Source organism: Sapajus apella, unplaced genomic scaffold, assembly GCF_009761245.1.
Source record: "Sapajus apella isolate SASKATOON/1434 unplaced genomic scaffold, GSC_monkey_1.0 scaffold22, whole genome shotgun sequence".
Lineage (NCBI taxonomy): Eukaryota > Metazoa > Chordata > Mammalia > Primates > Cebidae > Sapajus > Sapajus apella.
Genome location: NW_022436962.1, coordinates 13,437,660 through 13,458,024, shown reverse-complemented (window position 1 = coordinate 13,458,024; position 20,365 = coordinate 13,437,660). Strand labels below are relative to the sequence as shown.

Sequence of the window (20,365 nt, the reverse complement as noted above, 5' to 3'; positions counted from 1 at the left end):
CTTCCTAAAGTGCTGGGATTAAAGTGTGAGCCATCATGCCTGGCCTAACAGGAAATTTTAGAAAGATTGAGTTAAGCTTTGTTGGATCTATAATAAGAATAAAAGTTAGAAATCAATTAATTCTTACAAATCCATCCCAGGATTCTTCCTAGTACATATTTCTTTATTCATCCCTTAAAATACCGTCATGGATAAATGGTCCCAGGATTTCTTTAAGAGTTCTTTCTGAGACCGGAAGCTGGGGCCTTAGTTCTCTTCCCCATCTTGCAAGATGGCGGGTGAAAAAGTTGAGACGCGGGATACTAAAGAGAAGAAGCCTGAAGCCAAGAAGGCTGATGCTGGTAGCAAAGTGAAAAAGGGTAACCTCAAGGCTAAAAAGCCCAAGAAGGGGAAGCCCCACTGCAGCCGCAATCCTGTTCTTGTCAGAGGAATTGGCAGATCCGATCTGCCATGTATTCCAGAAAGGCCATGTACAAGAGGAAGTACTCAGAGGCTAAATCCAAGGTGGAAAACAAAAAGAAGGAGAAGCTTCTTGCAACTGTTACAAAACCAATTGGTGGTGACAAAAACGGAGGTACCCGGGTGGTTAAACTTCGCAAAATGCCTAGGTATTATCCTACTGAAGACGTGCCTCGAAAGCTGTTGAGCCACAGCAAAAAACCCTTCAGTCAGCACGTGAGAAAACTGCGAGCCAGCATCGCGCCCGGGACCATTCTGATCATCCTCACTGGATGTCACAGGGGCAAGAGGGTGGTTTTCCTGAAGCAGCTGGCTAGTGGCTTATTACTTGTGACTGGACCTCTGGTCCTCAATCGAGTTCCTCTGCGAAGAACGCACCAGAAATTTGTCATTGCCACCTCAACCAAAATTGATATCAGCAATGTAAAAATCCCAAAACATCTTACTGTTGCTTACTTCAAGAGGAAGAAGCTGTGAAAGCCCAGACACCAGGAAGGTGGGATCTTCGACACAGAAAGAGAGAAATACGAGATTACAGAGCAGCGCAAGATTGATCAGAAAGCTGTGGACTCACAAATTTTACCAAAAATCAAAGCTATTCCTCAGCTCCAGGGCTACCTGCAATCTGTGTTTGCCCTGATAAATGGAATTTATCCTCACAAATTGGTATTTTAAATGTCCTGCTAATCTAATTAAATAACTGATTACCTTTAAAAAAAAAAAAAAAAAAGAGTTCTTTCTTTGCAGGGACCAATATCATCTCCAGATAGAGATGTCTCTTGTGCATTAAGTCATCTTGCCTAAAACCAGCTAGGTCAAGATTGTGCTGGTTGACAATTCTAGTTGATCATCCTCACTGGTTAAAATCTTACTGATTGGAAAATAAAAATATCTACTCCAGCTGCTGGGTTTCCAAACTCTGAGAAGACAAAGGCTTAGAGATGGCCAGCCTACGCCTCCCTGGGCAGGCTGAGGTGTCCTGGCTTCCCACTGCCTCTCTCAGCTGGCTCAAATGTCAACTATTGTTGTCAATTATGAGACCTAGCCCAGTTAGACAGGTGGGGAGCCTTTTGCAGAGAAGTCCTGGGGCCCCCATGATACAACACTGCATTTGCTCTCGTTAAACTCTGGTGCCCATTTCTCATTCTTAAGCCATATGGTTCAGTTTTGTTCTCATTTCAGAACCTACCCATCAGCGAGTCTCACTGCAGGTGAGCCTCACCTTATGGAAAAATATAAACTCTTCAAAAATTGAGAGAAGGAATGTAATTTTGTAAATGGAATTCTATTTTGAAATTGTCAGTTGCTTTCTGAGTTTAATGGCAAAACAGAAGGGATAAGAGTTTGAAATAGGGATAACCAACCTCTAGTTGACCTTTTAAGTGGCAACTGTATCCCAGTTCTTTTATAAGAGACCCTGTCCTTGGTTATGGTTATCCAGAAAATTCTGCTTTGGTCTCCAAAATTATCAGAAGCACAAGGAATAGCATTTAGTCTAAATTATCTCCCGTGCTCCATCCCACCCCACCCCCTTGTTTTTGGAGATAGAGTCTCACTTCCTCATCCAGGCTGGAGTGTAGTGGCTCAATCTCGGCTGACTGCAAACTCTGCCTCCCAGGTTCAAGCAATTCTCCTGCCTTGGCCTCCCAAGTAGCTGGGATTAAAGGCACCTCCCCCTCCACCACACCTGACTACCTTTTGTATTTTTAGTAGACAAGGAGTTTTACCATGTTGACCAGGTCGGTCTTGAACTCTTGACCTCAAGTGATCTATTCACCTCAGCCTCCCAAAGGGCTGGGATTACCGGCAGTCATGAGCCACCTAGCGTACCCCACTTTTTTTCCTAAATCAATACTGTACTTTCTCTGAGTAAAAACTAGGTTTAAGAAAAGCATTCGATACGGTAACTAAATAAACTTGAACTCTGGCAAATCCTGAAGATAAGTCAGAGGTTAGTGGTTTTTAATCTTTCCATTTGTAAGGGACACCTCTTATTCCCTTCACATAGCCAGTGTTCTGAAAGATTCTGAGAAACAAATTGCATTTATTAAGGATAATGGCTTCGTTTTCCCAGTCAGAGTTTCTTCTCTGTTTGTGATAGCCTGACGCTGATTTAATTCCAGCCAAAGGTAAGGAAATTTGATGTGGGGTTAGCCTGTGCAACCACTTTCAGAAAATAGTATGATTTGCGATAAGGTATTGTAAATACTAAACATACCTCAAGGACACCAATGACTACTTTCATAGCCCTGGCACCCCAAGTTTCATACCATCCTCCTGTTTAACTTTAAGCTTGCTGTACAGAACCAAAGAGGCTGAATACTTTCCACCAAAAGGAGGATCTGGCACTGTTGGGTTCCACCTGCAGGGCATTTAGGACAGTAATGGAGAAGTCTTGGAGGCTCAATCATTGCAAACCCATAAGGTACACCCAGGCAATGTTAAGTCATTTCCCTGATATTAAAACCTTTCATCCTGACAAACTTATGAGGTGGATAATGTGTGCTACTCCATTTTACAGATGAGTAAACCGAGAAACTAGGTGGTAAAGTGGCTTGTTGGCCAAGGCCAAGGTTGCACAGCTACCCTGGCAGAGCTGAGATTTTCATCCAGGCAGTCTAACTTTAAACCCCCTACTCTTAACCCTCTGCTGTAGTCCAGTCTTGTGAGAAACCCACAACCTCTGTGCCTAAACTGAACAGGAGAGAGATTCCTTGGGCTAATGACTATCCCCATTCACAAATACAGTTTGGTGGGTTTATTGAAAAGCATAGCATCTAAGGACATGGAGAATAAGAAGAACCCCTCCCAGCTCCAGAAAAGGCATACAAGCCATTTCTCTGTTCCTGCAAAAAAAGTTTTAAAAAATCCCTTAGTCCCTGAAATGTTTTTCCTAAAGAGGTTTGACAAAGAAACAACAAATTCTGTCTTCTTTCCTCTGCAGTCTTTAGACTTTTCCTTAAAGAGAGTGGATTCACTCTGCAGTGTACGGGAGCACCGTATTTCTCAGACTTGCTTCACTGTACTGGATCAGAGATCAACCCCCTAACCTTTTGCCAAAATCCCTTGCATAGCCTGTCATTCTCTGTCTTTTCCTTATTGTGCACACAGGGGTGTTGTGAGTTTTGAAAATGTTATAGATGTCTGAGTGCTATGCCAAGTGTATTTCAGAGAGATCTACTCATCTCTTGATTGAGAAGACACCAGGGTCTTACCACATCTGAGCTTAGTTCATTGCAGTCGTCTTAGAAGGTATCTGAAGAAAACCACTGTGTCTAGAAGCATCAAAGATGGGTTCATGTGTGTGCTGACTAGAGGAGGCAGTGGAGAATTACATGCCTGATGCCTGGACTCAGCTGCTTCCATTGGAAGATCTGGATAGAGGCAATGCCTGCCGAAGACCAGGTTGCTCTGGGCAGCACAAGACTGTAGGGTTAGGACCGTAGGGTACCTAGGTACTTTCCCCGAAAGTTCTGATATTTGTTATTGTTCTGGAAACCTTGGCAGAAACCAAGATCATAACTTATATCTCTGCAAGTTCTTTCATATGCAGGTCCTCCACAAAGGGATTGAGAAATATGAGAAATTTCTATCCGTGGCCAGGTGCAGTTCCCAGCACTTTGAGAGGCAGAGGTAGAGGGATCACAAGGTCAGGAGTTTGAGATCAGCCTGGCCAACATAGTGAAACCTCATCTCTACTAAAAATACAAATAATTACCAGGTGTGGTGGCAGGCACCTGTGCTCCCAGCTACTTGGGAGGCTGAGGCAGGAGAATTGCTTGAACCCAGAAGGCAGATGTTGCAGTGAGCCAAGAATTCACCACTGCACTCCAGCCTGGGTGACACAGCAAGACTCCATCTCAAAAAAAAAAAAAAAAAAAAAAGAAAGAAAGAACTTTCATGAGAAACAACTAATACATCTCCATATCTTCTGTCCGTTTTATTATGGTCAAAAGCAGGTGTTTCCACACTATGAATAAGTAGCTTGCATTTTCAAAATTAACAAATTGGATCAACAACAAGGAAAAAAAACCAACCACAGACAGCCCACCAGAGGATTGTTTACCAAAGAAGATGAAGCTCACGGTGATGGTTTGCAAACACCACCAGACTAGCTTGTGTAAATTCCCTTCGTTTAGTCATCGTTCTTCAGCCTGTCACAGATACTGAAGGGAAATGCAGAAACAGGAAATTACAGACTATTTTAAACAGCATGTTTTATTAAACTCACTTGCTGATGCACTTTATGGCAGGATACGAGATTCAAGTGTTCATAACTTACATCTTTGCAAGTGCTTTTCCTAAGTGAGTTCTCACAGCTAAAATATGGCATGTACCCAGGGCTGGGAAATAATCTCCAAGCTAGTAACTGTTTCACCCCAGGTCATGTAGTTATATCACATACAATTGAAACGTTTTACCTATGCCAAGAGAACATACCTTGCTTAGGCACTATAGCTAAGAAAGCAACACAGGCATCTTGTAGTAACTTAAAAGATCCTTAATGCATTTATTTTAAACCACAGAATCAAAACACAGCAATCTTAAAGATGAATCACTACAAACCATACATTGTCTCTTCTTTTATTATTTAAATACTGATATCATTCTTCTCTTCATGGGACAGTTCTGCATCTAGTTTAAACCATCATTACTAATGCCATGCTGAATCCTTGTCTCCGAAAAGATCTGATAAAATTGGCAAGGATGTGGTAACCTTAACTACAAATGAAATGACTTCAAATTTAAGGGGCTGTCAGAAAGATGAAATTTAACAACTAATTATTTCCAAAAACGTTTCCTGCTCACAATTTGTTAGAAGGATATAAAAGCCTAGCTGCATCACAGAGGAATCCTTATATCCTTGTCTTATACTTGTTTCGAAGTTGATGTCTCTTAGTGGCCATGTCTTCTACAAGTTGTCCTCTGCTCTCCTCCTGATACACAGGAAGGAAGTCACTAAGTGGAGCTGTAATACAAGTTCATAATTGGAGGGATGGGTAGCCATGTCTTGATGGAGTTAACTGTGAGCTCTAAAAAGAAATACTTCCATTCACCTGCTTCACCGTTTAACAAAGTTGCATGCAAAATGTTCTAAATTTCTGTTGTCTTAATAAAAGATCATGCCAAAGATGTTTTACCCTAATTTTCAATTCATTGCCAGATAGTGGCATCTGCTGGTTTTGAATTTTTCTCTCTTCCTCCATGTCCCCTGTCCCTGCAATCCTGTCCCTAGGACCCCTACAAAGTGAGGTTTAGAATAATTGGATCTTGAGTGGAAAGATGATGTTGAGACTTTTGCCCCTTGAAAATCTCTCTGCCAGACCACCTTCTATAATCTGCCATTTTTAGAAAGGCAGGATCAGAGACAAAGGTTAATGATTTCATTAATGATATGCACCCAGATGCCTAGGGGAATAGCAATTAAAGGCACTCTTGGGGAGCAAGGCCACTTTCTTAAATGAAGACTTCCCCTCATTTATCTTTTAATAGTCTTGATTCTGTCATATCAGGTTTTCCTCAAAGCAGAGCACAGCAATGAGAGAAGGTGCTGCTTCCAGGCGGGTAGACAGTAGTGTGGGTGGAGAATGTCTTAGCTTTTCCAAATTGCTCAAGATAAAACTATAGAATCCAGTTAAGAGATTTAACTTACTATGAAGGGTGTTCTGGCCACTCTAGGAAAATCGAATGGAATATCTCATGCATAGAAGACAATGTTGGGTACATAAGAGGTGAACACAGGAAGTCCTAGCACTCTCACCTGCTAACAAGAGGATTTTCGTAGTCTGGATGGGTGTTTACAAATCACTTTTTGGTGAAGAAATTTTTTTTGCCATGCTAGAAATATCCTGGTAACAAAAACTTGATGACTAAAAAGAACAGATTTTTATGCTGCTGAATTCAAAGGCACCACTTACCCTGCAGAGAAGTGATTCTAGTGGGTTCTACTGAACAGGTGCAGGCGCTCACAGCTCAGGTGAGTGCTGCTGAAAATCACCAACTTTGTCATTTTACAGCTTTGGCCCTCAAGAAAAACACTATCTAGTAATGCTGGGGGCTTTTAAAAAGCAGAAGGATAAGTCCTTTCATTCATATTTAAATCTCCATGAGATATTACACTTGCAATGAGAATGCTATATTTGACAAATTAATTATTTTTCAACTAGCTTTCCCCCTTAATCAAATATTAGCTTCTAAGACCATTAATACAGAATTGTATAGAATGCTACCAGGAATAATCTGTAGCTGTTATAACCGTTTACATATGGGTCATCTTTACAGTTTGACATTTCATAATGGAATCAGCTAAGATTCAGTATTTACGGCTTCATGTTTTACATTTTTTTTCAGAGACACTTCAGAAAGGAAAATTTTCACTTTTTTTAGACATAAACCTTATTTATCACCACAGCATCTATTAACATTGTGCTTCTTAGTCAACAGAAACTTAAACTTACAAACTGGGATCATTCTAAAACACCTGTCAGATTGGCATTTTAAAATACTCTTTAATTTAGAAAACTCCTGTGTGGCCACTATCCACTAGAGTTTCTAGATGTTTTGAGTTTTTTAAAGGAGAGAGAATAATGGAAAAGAGAAACATAGCCAATAGCCATTAAACTTGAAAAAAACTTAATGAATTTTTATCATTTTAATAAATATATATCAAGAAAACCTCACTTTATTACAACACATTCATATACAAGCATCTATTATCTAAGTTTTGAACATCAAATGTTTATCAAATATTGCAAATAAAAGACAAAACATTACTAGACTATTTAGCTATAACGCAAGAAAATGTTTTAAAAATTGGTCCTTGTGGACAATTGTCCAAATGATCCTACTCATACACTGTATGAATGAGACCTATATTTAATATTAATAGCAATAATTAAAAAAAAGCTTTATTTTGGAGAAACTGGGAGGGCTCACTTATTTCCTCCATTTGGCATTTGGTTTCTGTGAAGTATTGTTTAAAGAGGCCCAAGTCAATTAGTAAACTTGGAAAGTGGAATACAGTTTAGCAGGAAGAGTTGGCTGGAGTGGAAGGAAGGATGGCAGGAGGGCCACTCTGAACACTTTTCAAATGTACAAATTAAAGATATTATTTGGAAAATGTAGACCAAATACATAGTAACGATTATAGATTAAGTCCCATTTCTCCAAAATAACTTTCCAAAAACTGAAGTCTTTACATTCTTTAAGATAAACCTTATTGATCACCACATCATTTATTAACATTGTGCTTCTTAATCAACAGTAAATTTCATACATAAAAACCCACATGCTTTTATAATCTAAACAAGTGAAATGATGCAAAACAGAGAAGAGTATAATGCATGCCACTGGTTCGTGAACTTCATTGGACAAGAAAACAAAACAAAACAACCCAAAACCCAGAAAACCCAAACCCCAGCAACAGACAGTTGCCAGAGGAAAGCTGGTGCAGCCAGTGCTGCTTGCTAACAGCTCTCTCGTTTCCTCCATCCCTACTGAAAAAATGCCAAATCCAAAAGCAATTGGGCATCAAAAATAAAGGAAAAATAGAGATGTCGAATCAAAAGTTGAACACAATAGTTCAAAGTTAAGTTTCCAAACCATATTGATCCACCCTGTGTTGTTTTTTTTTTTCCTCCTGTTTGTTAAATCCCTGCTGTAACTCTGATTTATCCTTAATTTTCACATTGGCAAAAATTAAGATAAAGTAAGGCACCAAAATTCGCCCTGTATAACACCTCTCTAAAAGCCTCATCGCCCATCACAGGCAAGCTAGGAACTTGCAGGGACTTCCCTCTCTGTGTAAGACTGCTGATTGCCGCCCCTAGACAGGTGTGTTTCATTATGTTACATCCTATTTTCATCTGTCACACAAGACTGTTAGGTACAAATACTTAACAGCACCATGAAGCCATTTCATCTAGCTCCCTGTCTTCAGTCTTTTATTAACAAAAAATATTGTATCATATAGAAGAAGCAGGTATCTTTGCTGGTTATATTGATTTGCTTACCAAGTAACCCCCTAATTAATTGGCAAACATGTTGAAATTTCTTAGCTAGTGATAGGCTCCTTGGGGGGCAATGGAAATATTGCAAGGGCACGTTGTCCCCTAATCTAATCTACTGATCTTTTCTGTAAGAAAACTATGATATACTTTCAAGCATTAAGTTCAACTGTTTTCTTGGTAAAAATCACCACATTTATAAGGAAGCTCGTTGATGCCTACTATACAGATGTTTTATGCAATCTGCTCTCCAGGCATTAAAACGACACGGCATGTTCATGGCATAATTTTATCAGTTGTACAAAACTACAAAATCCATTCAAAATAAAATTCGTGAGCGCTAACTGATCATGCTGTGCATGCTTCAAAGTTCGGTGAGAAGATGGCTCATATTTTACTTCCTTTGCTGCAGCACAGTTTGTTACTTGGTGGTGAAGCCTCCTTTTTCCGTAAGGACTTTTTCCAAGATTCATTTACATTGTTTCTTTCATTATATCCGGTCTCAAAATAATCGTAAAATTGGCCCTTGCACTCAAAAGCAAGGTCATTTCCCACAGGTTCATGGCTGAGGGGGCCACCATCTCTGTTGGTGTCATTATTTGCTTTCTCATCACTTAATTTGGCCTTTTCCTGAACGCCAAGTGATCTGACATTAGTGACAAAGATTTCATTGGCAGGTATCTGGCCATCACTCTTGTAAACAGATGCACTGCCTACATCAAAATCCACCTGGTGGGAACAACTCGGTAAAGGCAAAGAGGGAGAGGAGGAGGAGGAGGAGGAGGAGGAGGAGGAAGAGATGCAGGGAGAGGAGGCAGCAGTGGAGGCACTTCCGACATTAGCATTGACAGAAAAGGGTAAATTTAGGTAGTGGCCACCACATTCTTGGTAAAAGCAGCAGGCATGAAACTTTTCACATTCCTCTTTGGCCATCCGTGGTCGTTTTCGGTAAGGGCAGTCTTGAGCCATAAACCACTCTTGAGCGGAGGTGCCATTGAAAGAGCAGGCAGGGAAACACCAGTTATTCTGCATGATAATTTCTCCATGGATCCTTTTCATCAAATTGTTTATAAGGACAGATCTTCGGAGATACACTTCAGGATCATCGATAAACTTTAGCTTTTCTAAGGACATATAAAGGATGTGGGCTCGTTCCTCAAAAATTGAGATGGTCTACAAACCAAAGGAAAAAAAAAAAAAAAGAAAAAAAAGGAAGAGAGAAAGCTTAGAAAATGGACTATATAAAAATATCATCACAGCACACTTCTTTCTTGGCACTGTCTGGGCCTGGGCATGTTGTGGTCTTGTTCCCCAGGGTTCATTTAGAGAGCCTGTCCCCAGTTCTGCCGATGTTCCCTTTCCTCACTTGGCTGGAGTGCCCACCCACTTCCCAACTCGCTGGTGTGGTCAAGCACTAGGGAGTCAAGCCACAGTGCAGACCTCAGGAGGGACAGGTCAGGTTGTTGATCTATTACGTCCCAGTAAGGAAGATGCTAAAACACAAAACTAATCTAAGCTATTAGAAATCAGGAGAGCAGGTACTTTCGAAGTTGGGGTGGGTGGGGTGAGGGGTAAGTGCTGGAAGCAGGCACAAGGAGGATTCTGGTTGCTGGTTATGTTTTGGTTCTTGACCTGGATGTTAGTTACATGAGCATGTTCGCCTCATGAAATTCATCAAGCTGTACTGTGATACTTGTACTTTTTTATGTGTGTGTACACAAATACACACACACACAGGACACGTAACTCATATTGTACATCAATACATGTTTCTAAAATGATGCCAAGATGCAAGTCATAATCAATATACTTCAAACCCTGGTCTAGCCATCAAGGAGCATGATATTTGGCTTTTAATGCTGTCCCCTTTTTAATTCTTTGGGTTTCATACTTGCAATTATCCTTGCCTGATAAAAGGACAACAAAAATTAATGAGGCTCAGACCTTGACAGAATCTGTCAGTTGAAGGACCAAAGTGGCTTCCTTGTGGAGCCGAGTGGGAGACGAGATGGCGAGAGGAAATGAGAGGACTCACTCCTGAGCTGTGTGGCACTATCACTATGTGATGGTTGGTGCAAATCCAGTAGCAATTGGGAAACTGCTATAACCACAACACAAAAACTAAAAAGGAAATAAACTGCTTGTGTCCTGGGGGACCAGTTATTCCAGGTCATCAAAAATACAAACTGAGGAGCTGTGAACTAAATCAGCTCAGACTGACCAAAGGCAGGGACTCCACATGCAGGAAAAGTCCAGTGCCTACCAATGCATTCTGCCGTCTTTCTATGAGCAAGGTAAAAGCAACATCTAAAGGATGAGGTGACAGAGGGAAAGGCAAGAGGAGACGGAGAGGAAGATGAATCGGAAATCCTCTCTGCATTTCAGACAACTATGGTCTGGGGTTATACCCGCCTCAATTAAGTCAGCAGATAGTTATTGAAGGAAGGTAGTTACCTAAAGAGAAAAGAACTGGTATTTCAAAAGTTTAGATGCCCAATTTCATAATTCTATGGAATATCCCCATTTGTTGTTATTATTTTTTACTATACCTACAAAAAAGGTAGTTTTGGTCTTTTCTTGGAAATCAAGTCTATGTTTCAACAAACTTATATGTAACCAACGTCCAGTGAAGTACATATTTCTATTTGTATGCACACATTCAAGGATGGTGAGTCTACCCATAAGAAGTCAGGAAAAGCCCTGCGTAACCACCCCCACGTGGACACACACGGATATAGCATTGGCTGCAGGAGCCAGAACTCAGACTGGGGAGAACACAACAGAAAAGAACAAGTGCATTCCCAGACACAAAAGTGCGGAAGAACCATAACCCGAAATGCAACCTGAGAAATATTAAAGCATACGTTAAAAAAAATTCCTCGGATTACATAATTTTGATATTTCTGGGTGGGAGAGCTCGTGCCAGTTTTTCTTCAAGTACTTGTGAAAAATAACACAGGACCCAAAAAAGTGACAACAATTAATGAGGCTTCACTGAGAAGTGGCTCATTTTCATTGCTTGGGTGAAACAATTTAATTTCTGGAAGTGGATCAGGCAACTGTTACTAAGTATCTTAAATTCTTAATAAAAATAATGACTATTAAAAAAACATACTTTATGGCTACAGCTGCTGAGTGGTGGGTGAAAATCCTCTTCTTCCACATACTTCCTCTTAAAGTATGTGATCTTGGATGTTGTTATAGGATTTGAAATTCCCCTGTAATGTGATCCTGTGGTAATAAATCAGATATGACAAATGACATGCGGTTTGCCAGAGGTTCTCCAAACAAAATACTTTCGTTTCCTTTCCTTCTAGAGGATAACTTGGCTACGTATTTGTCTGTACATGTGGTGATTAAAAATAAACATTTGTCTTAATAGTTGCTATCATATGGAATCCTGTGACCCAGGCTAGGAAAAGATTTCTAGGCAATTATAGAGGAAAATGACATATTTAGCATTTACTAAATACACAGAATCTTAATTTTATGCAAAAGCAAACTGCAACATTCATAAAGGGGAGGAGTATAATTACTCTGAAATATATTAGTATTTATTTAAATGGTTTAATTAAATCCATGATAACATAGCACCTCTGTTCAAATGTATGCATCTTTAACCACTGATAACCAAACAACTTTAAAATATTATTTGCTTTAGGTTAGTAAACAAATGGTTATCTGCACATTGGAATTATAACACTCGTTTTGTTCAAAATACAAAATTCAAATTTTTAAATTTTGAATAAAAATTTTGAGTAACCAATGTTCTTTTCATTCTCCAAGATGTAGTGTGTCAACCATGAAGACCACAGCTTTCAATCTTTTTTAGCAAAACAAACTTCATTGAGTACTTGTTTTATATATTAGTTTCTTTTAAAAAATAGGTAGTACTGCACAGAAATCCAAAGGAACTTAAACCATAAGAAGAATCAAGAAGAACATATTTTTATTTTCTTGGCTTTAATTTTTTTCCCTACAATCCCAAAGCCAATTGTGTCCTTAACCCATTTATGTCAGAGATTGCAAAATTTTTTGTGTGAAACGTCAGACTTTGGTGATGGCCTTGACCAGTAGGGTATAAATAACTCCCTCAAGTTTAGCGTTCCAATAATGGAACACTGGGCATAAATGGGTTAAAAAGAGGCACATAGTTGCTGGCCCAAAGTGCAGATTCCTTGGTGTCATTGTTGAGCCCACCAGAGCTTTCATAGTTGTGAGAAAACCATCCAGTTCCACAGGGTGGAAAACCAAAACCCAAACTCAGAGTTTCAATATCTAGTTTGGCCCTCTTAGTAATATAGACACATGACTTATATGCAAGCAGCAGCACGGGTAGACACAGGTTTAAATGCAATTTAAATATCACCTCTGGTCCTCTCTCTAGAGCTCTGGACTCACTTATGAGAGACACACAGGCAGCCCGGGAAGTCCTTGGAGCTTTAGCTCTCCTGGCTCAGAAGGGCACCCCAGACACCATTTCCTGTCCACCAGGCTGGCTGCAGAGGGCAGCGAGGGGCAGGGTGGGGGGAGGGAATCAAGGGCAATACCTGCCAGCGGGGGACCAGCTCCCCGGTCTCCCTGCAAAGGAGCCTGTGCTGGCCCTGGGGGGCTTGGGCCTCCGTAGCTATCAGCCTCCCACAGCGTTTGGTACCCAGCAATTTCAGCAGCTCCTTCCGAGACAATGCGCTCGCAGAATCTATTCATGGACAGAACCAGAGTCATCTCTGACAGCCTCAGATCTGAAAAGAAAAAAAAAAAAAAAAAAGAAAGAATGAAGAAAACAGCCCTAATCAAGAGCCAGCCAAGGGATGGCCTTGGCATCTTCATTTCTTTGCTTTGGGAAACTTTTACTTCTTGCCCCTCCCCTTCACCCTGAAACATTTTATTATTTTTTCAAAGAAAACCTCGGCAAACTCTTGCTGCTATTAGCTCAGCCTCTGTGTTCAGCAATCTGCATTTCATGGGCGGATCTTTAAAACCCCATTTCTTATTGTTCTCAGATTCCCCTCAGCCCTCTTCCAGACAGCTGCTTTGCCTCCGAAACACATTTTCCTTCTGACCTTCCAAAGAAAATGTACCGCTAAGAAGCCAAAACCCTTGCGCTTCCTTTCTATTAATAAGGCAAAATCAATTTTCTAGTCAATCCCCCGGGAGCCTCCTTTGATGAAATCCACTAATCAATCAAAAGAAAAGGGCAGGGGAAGCAGAAATCTCCACCGTCATTCCGACTGATGCTCTGAGGTTCAGTCTGTTCCGCTGCCCCCTGCACCCTCCTCCTCTCGTTTCCGCAGGCCAGTTCCTCTACAACATGCTGGGGATCCCTCCACTTTCTTCTCCCAAAGCAAAGCAGACAGAGAGACACTTGGTAGTTGTTTCCACCAGCCCTGATCGGCCTGAACTGGATCTGCCTCCAGTCAAAACACTGCGAGATGAAGACAGAAAATTGGCTCCAGTTTCAAGCCGTGAGTTGCAGTCCCACAGGAGCCAAGCACAACATCAACGGAGCAGGCAGAATATTAAACAGGAGCCAGGCTCTGGGGCCAGAGGCAGCCAGCAACTCTTTACACTGCAAAGCCCAGACACAGAGCAGGAACTTTCCAAGAGGCAACACATCACTGCCCTTCTCTCCAGTTCACGCCCTTCGCTCCCTTGGGCCTGCAGGGAGATGGGAGCCTCTCTGCTCTTAGGTGTCCTGGGCCCCTCCATAGCTTAGGCAGTGAGGCCGCTTTCATGGGGGCTCTGTGTCTTCACTTGGTCCTATGCAGGTCTCAAGGTAGGGTCAAGAGTGAGTTCAAGGAAAAAGAGAGTCTGATATGAAAGTAAAAAGACCTAGGGCCATAGACCACTGGTGACAGTAGCGCAGCCTCAGTGCCTTGTTAACTGCCAATCCCTTTAGGAGATCCAAGCCCCCACTATCCCACTTTGTGGTTTCAAGAACTGTCATACAAGTGATGTCAGGCTCACTTTCTGAAGATTGACTGTCTTTCAAATATAAACTAAGGGCCCAATTCTTGCTTTCTTTTCCAAATTATACAGCTGGTAATGTTTTTGGGAAAGAGTGAATCTATCATTGTCTCATGGGAGACTACTCCTACATGATATAACAAGGGTCCACTTCCAAGAAAAAGAAGGAAACACACCAGGGTAAGGCGAAATAGCATCATTAAAGTGACAATGTCCTTCTGACTAAAAGAGGAGCTCTTGGCAGCGATGAGTCTACCTTTCACCCAGTCTTCTCTCTGAGGTCTCAAATTCTGTCCCAACCACACTGAATAATGAAGTAAGACCTTCTGACAGACAGGGAATGTGTACAGGTCAGTGGAGAGAATTAGGACTCAGCTGATTTGGGCTGCTAAACCACCTCCCCCTTCTCTTTTAAGATGCCCTCCAAAGAGACATCAGTAAGGACTTATTAGTAAACCTTTTACAAGTGGGGAAAAGAAAGGTTCAATTAAATCTTTATAAAGAAATGATGGGACACGTCATTTATTTTTCTCTTTGAGTCATCAACAAAGCAATTTAGCCTACATCGATATAACAAATTAAGCCCTTCTGTCTATCATCACTTCTCAAACTCCCCAAGTAAGGTATCGAACTTCATGATGATTTATTCCCTGGAAGACTCTCATGAAATGGTCCAGTTTCTTAACCTATTCTAAGAGACAATCGTGTCAGGAAATGCTGTTGCCAGGAGCACAGGAATTGTAGCATTTCAATAGTCAGTAGTCCTTTCTTACTGAGAGAATCAACATTTTCTAGCTTGAAGTTTTACACTCACTTTCGTGTTAGATCATGGAAATAAGATCCAAGCCTTTTGCCTATACAGAATTTTATTTCATGTAAACAAAAGCAGGTTAACAAACTCATGCCCCTTAAGAAAGAAAAGCATTTGCAGCAATTACTTTTGTTTAATAGGACATTATATGGGCCCTGTGCTGTTTTATGTTCTTCAGAGTTTGTTTATATTTTAATGACTTTTTGGTAGTAGCGTTTTTGGTTGCTGGGGATTTCAGTGTTTCTATTTGTTAGTATTATTTCCACCGTATGAGATCCTACTATGCGTTTGAACTTGAAACATGGCATAACAGTTTTTATCTTGGCTATTTTTTTGTTTTACAATGTCTCAATTTTAATATCTAATTTTAGAAAGTTTTTCTTTTTTAAATTGAGAACTGTCACACACAAAATCCTAAACTAGAGAGACTGAGTTCTGCAAGTGATTTATGTAAATCTGAATAAATCATGAATGAGTTGGGATTATTTGGAAGCAGGGAGATTTTGCAATTGAGTCTTCCTAGTCTATTTAGAACTTACACTAGCTGTTAACAAATTAAGAAGGCAAATTCAATGTTCACGAAAAATTGGACTGTGCAGCGGTAAGCACAAATGCTTAACATGAATCTTTCTTCGTATTACATGTAGAGATGTAAACTGTCATAATTCTCTGTATGATGAGATTTACATTATAATTCTGCTACTGACGTCAGTTCAAGTCCACAAATTCATGTTCTATTAATATTAAATAAAGACAAAAGATATACATTATGGCAAAATTTATTTCCTACGATTGGAGGTGACGGATTCAACAGGCAGGTGTCAGAGTGTGTTTTGTCTCTGCATGGGTTTAAAAGATAAAAAAAAAAAAAAAAAAAAAAGCCCTAACCCCTCATTCTCAGGCTCCTGCATGTCTATTCTGTCACCCAGGTGGATGTAGTGGAATGACATGTCCAGCCTCCCCAGAAGACTGAGGGCTAGAATGTCAAGCTTTTCCAGCAAATGTTCATACTAAAGTTACCAGACATTTCTATACAATTTGGTTTTTCCAGATGAGTTGGGCTTGTTCTTTCCTCGAAGCAATTATAAGCTAACAGGAGATGCTGACACATAAAACAGGGTAGCTATGAAATCAGCGGCACCTTGACTCTAACAAGGGGCTCCAGGTCATTCTTTGCCCACCTCTTCTTCCATCTGTCATTGAAAATTGGAGAACATTTGATTAAGATTATAGCAGTTAGCAGTCTGATAGACTGGAAACTGGAAAGCAGGGAAGTAAAGGGCTATTTCCACCCCCGATCCATGCTGCCAGCCTTAAATGGCATCAAGCCCCTGACCTCCACATTGTCCTAAAGTGATCTCAACAGTTTCTCCGGCTCCTGGTGGTAGTAGTGGAAGGGCCTTGATGGGCGAGCAAAATCCTTCAACCCTTCTAAACAGACAGATGTCGCTTTTCTGCCGGTCCCTGCAGTACACCTGTCTGCCCTGGAAAGTACATTTCTCAGCTGCAGCCCCGCGAGGCCAAGAGCTTGAAGCTGGGTCTTGTGGTTGGGGCTGCAGGTGCTGGGCCTAAGGAGCATGAAGGGATGCCCAAGGTTGGGGGGGCGGTCCGAGGTTTGGAGGGCAGACCTCTTGAAGGCGGACGGCAGCCACCAACCACATCCTGGCTCCCGCACAGACACACCCCCGGGGGGTCGGTGCCGCAGCCCCCAGCCCCTCCTGGGGTAGCCAGCAGCGCCCGCCGGCCACCGGCCACAGGAGAAAGTAAACAACACCCCAAGTGTCCGGGAACAAAGGCAAGTTGTCTTCCTACGGTGCCGGAGCCGTGTGCCTCTTCTGAAGAATAAGAGCTATTATTATTCTTTATGTCTTACCCTTTTTTTTTTTTTTTTAGCCAAGTTTCCTTCTAAGGGAAATAAACACCAAAGGTAGGATTCCAAGGAAATGACTCACGGCGGCTGGCAGGGCTCTGGCGGGGCTGGCCCGAGCCCCCGCGCTCCAGCCCGCAGCAGAAGCCGGCGCGGCCCTCCCTCCCTCCCCAGCCAAACAGGCTGGAAGCCCGCGGCTGCCGGAGCGCCCTGCGCCCGTGGGACCTGGCAGCGAGGAGGCCTCTTCCCTGCCTCTGCGGCCGCAGCCGGGCACTCGGAAAGTTGCTAGGGCCGAAGAGGCGGGAGGGGAGGAAGGGAGGAGAGAGGCGGAGGCGTGGACCAGGCGGGCAGCAGCCTCAGCCCGCCGGGGAGGTGAGCTGAGGACAGAGGAGCCGCCGCCGCCCGCAGCGCGGCTTGGCTGCCGGGGAGGAGGGTGCGGGGGCGGAGGTGGCGGGGGACAGAAGGTGTCAGCTACTGCATCAATTCCTTTTTCTTGCAAACGCGCGCTCCTGACATCCACAATCCTTCCCTCCCCACCTGCCAAGCGCCGCGGCGTCCGGACCTGGGGGCACCCCTCCTAATGACCCCGGTCCCCGAGGATGAGGGGCTAAGCGGCCACCGAGGACCCTGAGGTCTCACCAGAGCTGCTGACCCCACCCGCCCCTGGAGTTGTCTCGGTGCGCGCGGGTGGCAGCCCGAGCAGCCCTAGAGGAGGCGGCGGTTCCCGCCCTGGTGAAGGCGCCGCGGCGCACGCCAGCCCCGGGAAAAGCCCGCGCCGCCTCAGCGCCCAGCTGTGCTTTGGCCCCCACGCCGCCCCGGCCCCGCTGCGAGTCCACTCGGTGACCTCGGCACAGCCCTGGTGCCGGGAGGGCGCGCGGGAGGCCGCGTGGGTGCCCGTCTGCGCGGGCAGGAGCCCCGGGGGACCCGCGCCCTCCACCCGGCCCGGCCCTCCCGCCCCCGCGGCCCGCGCCCAGCCCGGGTCTTACCGCGGGGTCAGCGAGGAGGCGGCGGCCGCAGCACTGGAGCTGCTGCTGGTCCGCTCTGGGCTCGGCGCCAGCCCGGCCGCCGATGCACACTCGCGCAGGTCCCGGTCCCGGCCCGGCGGCCCGCTCGGCGGTGACCGCGGTTGTGCGGCTGGCGAGGGTCCCGGCAGGTCCCGCCGCCGCGACTGGGGCGCTGCGCCGCCGTCGCTGCAGACGGTTATGGTAATGAGCGGCTCTGTCTAGCGAGGAGCGTGTGAAACCCGTCAATCCTGTTTGCCATTTCCCCGTGGATTTCCGAGGAGAGGTTCTGCAGGATGCCCCCAGGGTGAGAGAGGGAACATGACAAGCGCGCCCGCTCTCCCTCCCTCCCTCTGCTCCCGCCGCCGCCACCGCTCCTCAGGCTGCACACGGGGCGCCTTTCCCGCACCCCCACCCCAGCCCGCCCCCTGCCTCCTTCCCTCCTTCCCGCCCTCCCTCCTCCTTCTCCTCCCCTCCCCTCCCCTCCCGGTGCCCGGGGACACGCGGGCCCAGCTCCAGCCCGCAGCCCAGACCCCACGCGCTCTCGGGCTCCCGCCCTAACCCTGGGGGCTCGGCTCCAGCCGAATAATATATTCACTCTGCAACCTTCCGAGATGTCTTGTCTTTTTAAATTTGGTTTAGTTTTGTTGTTGTTGTGTGTGCATGTGATTAAAAAAAAAATCTGTGCCTTTCCCACCCTTTGCAAAAGACTTTCTTCTCCTTTGCCACAGCAAACGGAGATGAGAAACAGATGTCTTTGCAGGACCAAACAGTTATTCTCCCCTCGCCGCCCGCCCCCGCCTGAGCTGCGTACGTACAAAAAAAAGCAACCATGGTCCTGCTACAACTTGAATTGGCAACTCTTTCTGGGTGGGGAGCCTCCAGGGAAAACCTCCAGGAAATAAAAAGTAATATAAGAGATTGTCCTTGCTCAGGAGAATGTAATTTAAGCCTTGGAATCAGAATACTTTGCAAATAGCAATTTTCTCCTATAATGGGCTCAGAGTTTGTTTTTAAAAAACATTAATTCATAACTTCTGTCTAGGGACCCCTCCATAGTCGAGATGGGTCATTTCAGGTGTAATGAAGGCAGAGGCTTGGAAGGCATAGACCTAATAAAATCGGGGGAAGGCACCTGCACAAAAGTGTTACAAAGACTATAATGTTTGTTTACTGCCACTATGCCAGATGTGCTAAATATAACACTTCTTTAAAACAGTGATCCTCCGACTGTGAAAAACCAAACCGCTGGCTGCCTGGCTCCCTAGGAATCAAGAAGCCGCACAGACTGAAAATCAAGGGAGGAAGGAACAAGATCAAGGATGGGGATTACCATCTGCAAATTGAACTCTATCTAATTTGCATGTTTATTTCTTAGAATTGTAATTAAATTTGTGTAATAAATGTTTCCATTTCATTTGTACACTTAAAACTTGGGTGACTGACATGCAGTTAAGTGAAATTCCTTTTTTTTTTTTTAAGCAAATGTAGTTTATTCAATAAAGCACCAAACCAATATTAAACATAATTAGAACTAATCTTTTTTAAAGGTGTTTTTGTTGAACTTTGTACATTAAAGACTCTCAGAGGTTTTTAAGGGTATTAGGAAGCTGAGAGATGGCAATTATGCTGAAAACAGACAAACCCAACAGCCTACTAGAAGCATTATTTCATTTTTTCCCGAAGATGTTCCAGGGTTGGATGCCTAAAATTGGGAATTGGGCATCCATCTTGGCTTTATTCTGAACCGTATTAAATTTCATTGGCTCACATGCATGATGTTGGCCATTATGATGATAATTTAAGAATTGTAAAGATGTCATTTTGTGCAGTCCATGGAAGTTGCATGTCCAGGTTAAGGGTGGAATATAATTTTCATTTGGGTGGGAGAGGAGGGTCAGGAAGGGCACAAGGGCATTTAAAGCAGTGCAAGTACTTACAAATCCAAATCAGTATCTAAAACTGACTATTGTCAAACTCAAATAAAGAACTAAATGTGAGGGCTTGAAGGCATGGCTTATTATGGCTTTTATCTTCCTGTATTAAAGTTTTATAGCATTTAAAGGACTGTGGGGAAATCCCCTCATACACTTGGCTGTGTCAAAATACATAAAACCAAAAGGAGCAAATTAAGCATAAAATTGAGAAATAACATGAGACTAAGTATCAGCCTGGGTGCACTGGCATCTTTGGAGCTGTGGCTCTGAGAAATGAGCCTTCTGGGAAACTGGCATTGCCCTTGGGTCAAGAAGAC

General features: G+C 43.4%; 2 protein-coding genes and 1 pseudogene across 5 annotated transcripts; 2 read left to right on the top strand and 1 right to left on the bottom strand.

The window, feature by feature from the left end:
• Positions 1-234: 234 nt before the first annotated feature.
• LOC116558608 lies at positions 235-1,189 on the top strand (annotated as a pseudogene).
• Positions 1,190-4,945: 3,756 nt separating this feature from the next.
• SERTAD4 (SERTA domain containing 4) lies at positions 4,946-18,320 on the bottom strand. 2 transcript variants are annotated; one of them, XM_032289128.1, is made up of 5 exons: positions 18,097-18,182; positions 13,686-16,436; positions 13,016-13,207; positions 11,581-11,696; positions 4,946-9,638 (listed from the first exon to the last, which is right to left on the bottom strand). In XM_032289128.1, the coding sequence occupies exons 3-5, from the start codon at positions 13,188-13,190 to the stop codon at positions 8,853-8,855; spliced, it is 1,077 nt and encodes a 358-aa protein (XP_032145019.1). In that variant the 5' UTR covers positions 13,191-13,207; positions 13,686-16,436; positions 18,097-18,182; the 3' UTR covers positions 4,946-8,852. The 2 variants fall into 2 exon arrangements, with proteins under 2 accessions (XP_032145019.1, XP_032145018.1); XM_032289127.1 differs by lacking the exon at positions 13,686-16,436 and having other exon boundaries at positions 18,097-18,320.
• LOC116558867 (basic salivary proline-rich protein 1-like) lies at positions 16,627-19,649 on the top strand. Of its 3 annotated transcripts, XM_032289130.1 has the most exons (3): positions 16,627-17,038; positions 17,137-17,170; positions 19,331-19,649. In XM_032289130.1, the coding sequence occupies exons 1-3, from the start codon at positions 16,829-16,831 to the stop codon at positions 19,345-19,347; spliced, it is 261 nt and encodes an 86-aa protein (XP_032145021.1). In that variant the 5' UTR covers positions 16,627-16,828; the 3' UTR covers positions 19,348-19,649. The 3 variants fall into 3 exon arrangements, 1 of the variants encoding a protein (XP_032145021.1); XR_004272202.1 differs by having other exon boundaries at positions 16,653-17,482; XR_004272201.1 differs by lacking the exons at positions 16,627-17,038; positions 17,137-17,170 and adding an exon at positions 18,127-18,418.
• Positions 19,650-20,365: the final 716 nt, after the last annotated feature.

What these genes read in the sequence shown, in the direction of transcription:
- SERTAD4 (XM_032289127.1), bottom strand. Translation starts at nt 13,190, where the DNA reads ATGACTCTGGTTCTGTCCATGAATAGATTCTGCGAGCGCATTGTCTCG. An exon ending in AGCTGGTCCCCCGCTGGCAG is followed by an intron (nt 11,697 to 13,015) that starts GTATTGCCCTTG and finishes TTATTACCACAG; the next exon opens with GATCACATTACAGGGGAATT. An exon ending in TCAGCAGCTGTAGCCATAAA is followed by an intron (nt 9,639 to 11,580) that starts GTATGTTTTTTT and finishes TTTGGTTTGTAG; the next exon opens with ACCATCTCAATTTTTGAGGA.
- LOC116558867 (XM_032289130.1), top strand. Translation starts at nt 16,829, where the DNA reads ATGCCCAAGGTTGGGGGGGCGGTCCGAGGTTTGGAGGGCAGACCTCTT. An exon ending in CCAAGTGTCCGGGAACAAAG is followed by an intron (nt 17,039 to 17,136) that starts GCAAGTTGTCTT and finishes TTTTTTTTTTAG; the next exon opens with CCAAGTTTCCTTCTAAGGGA.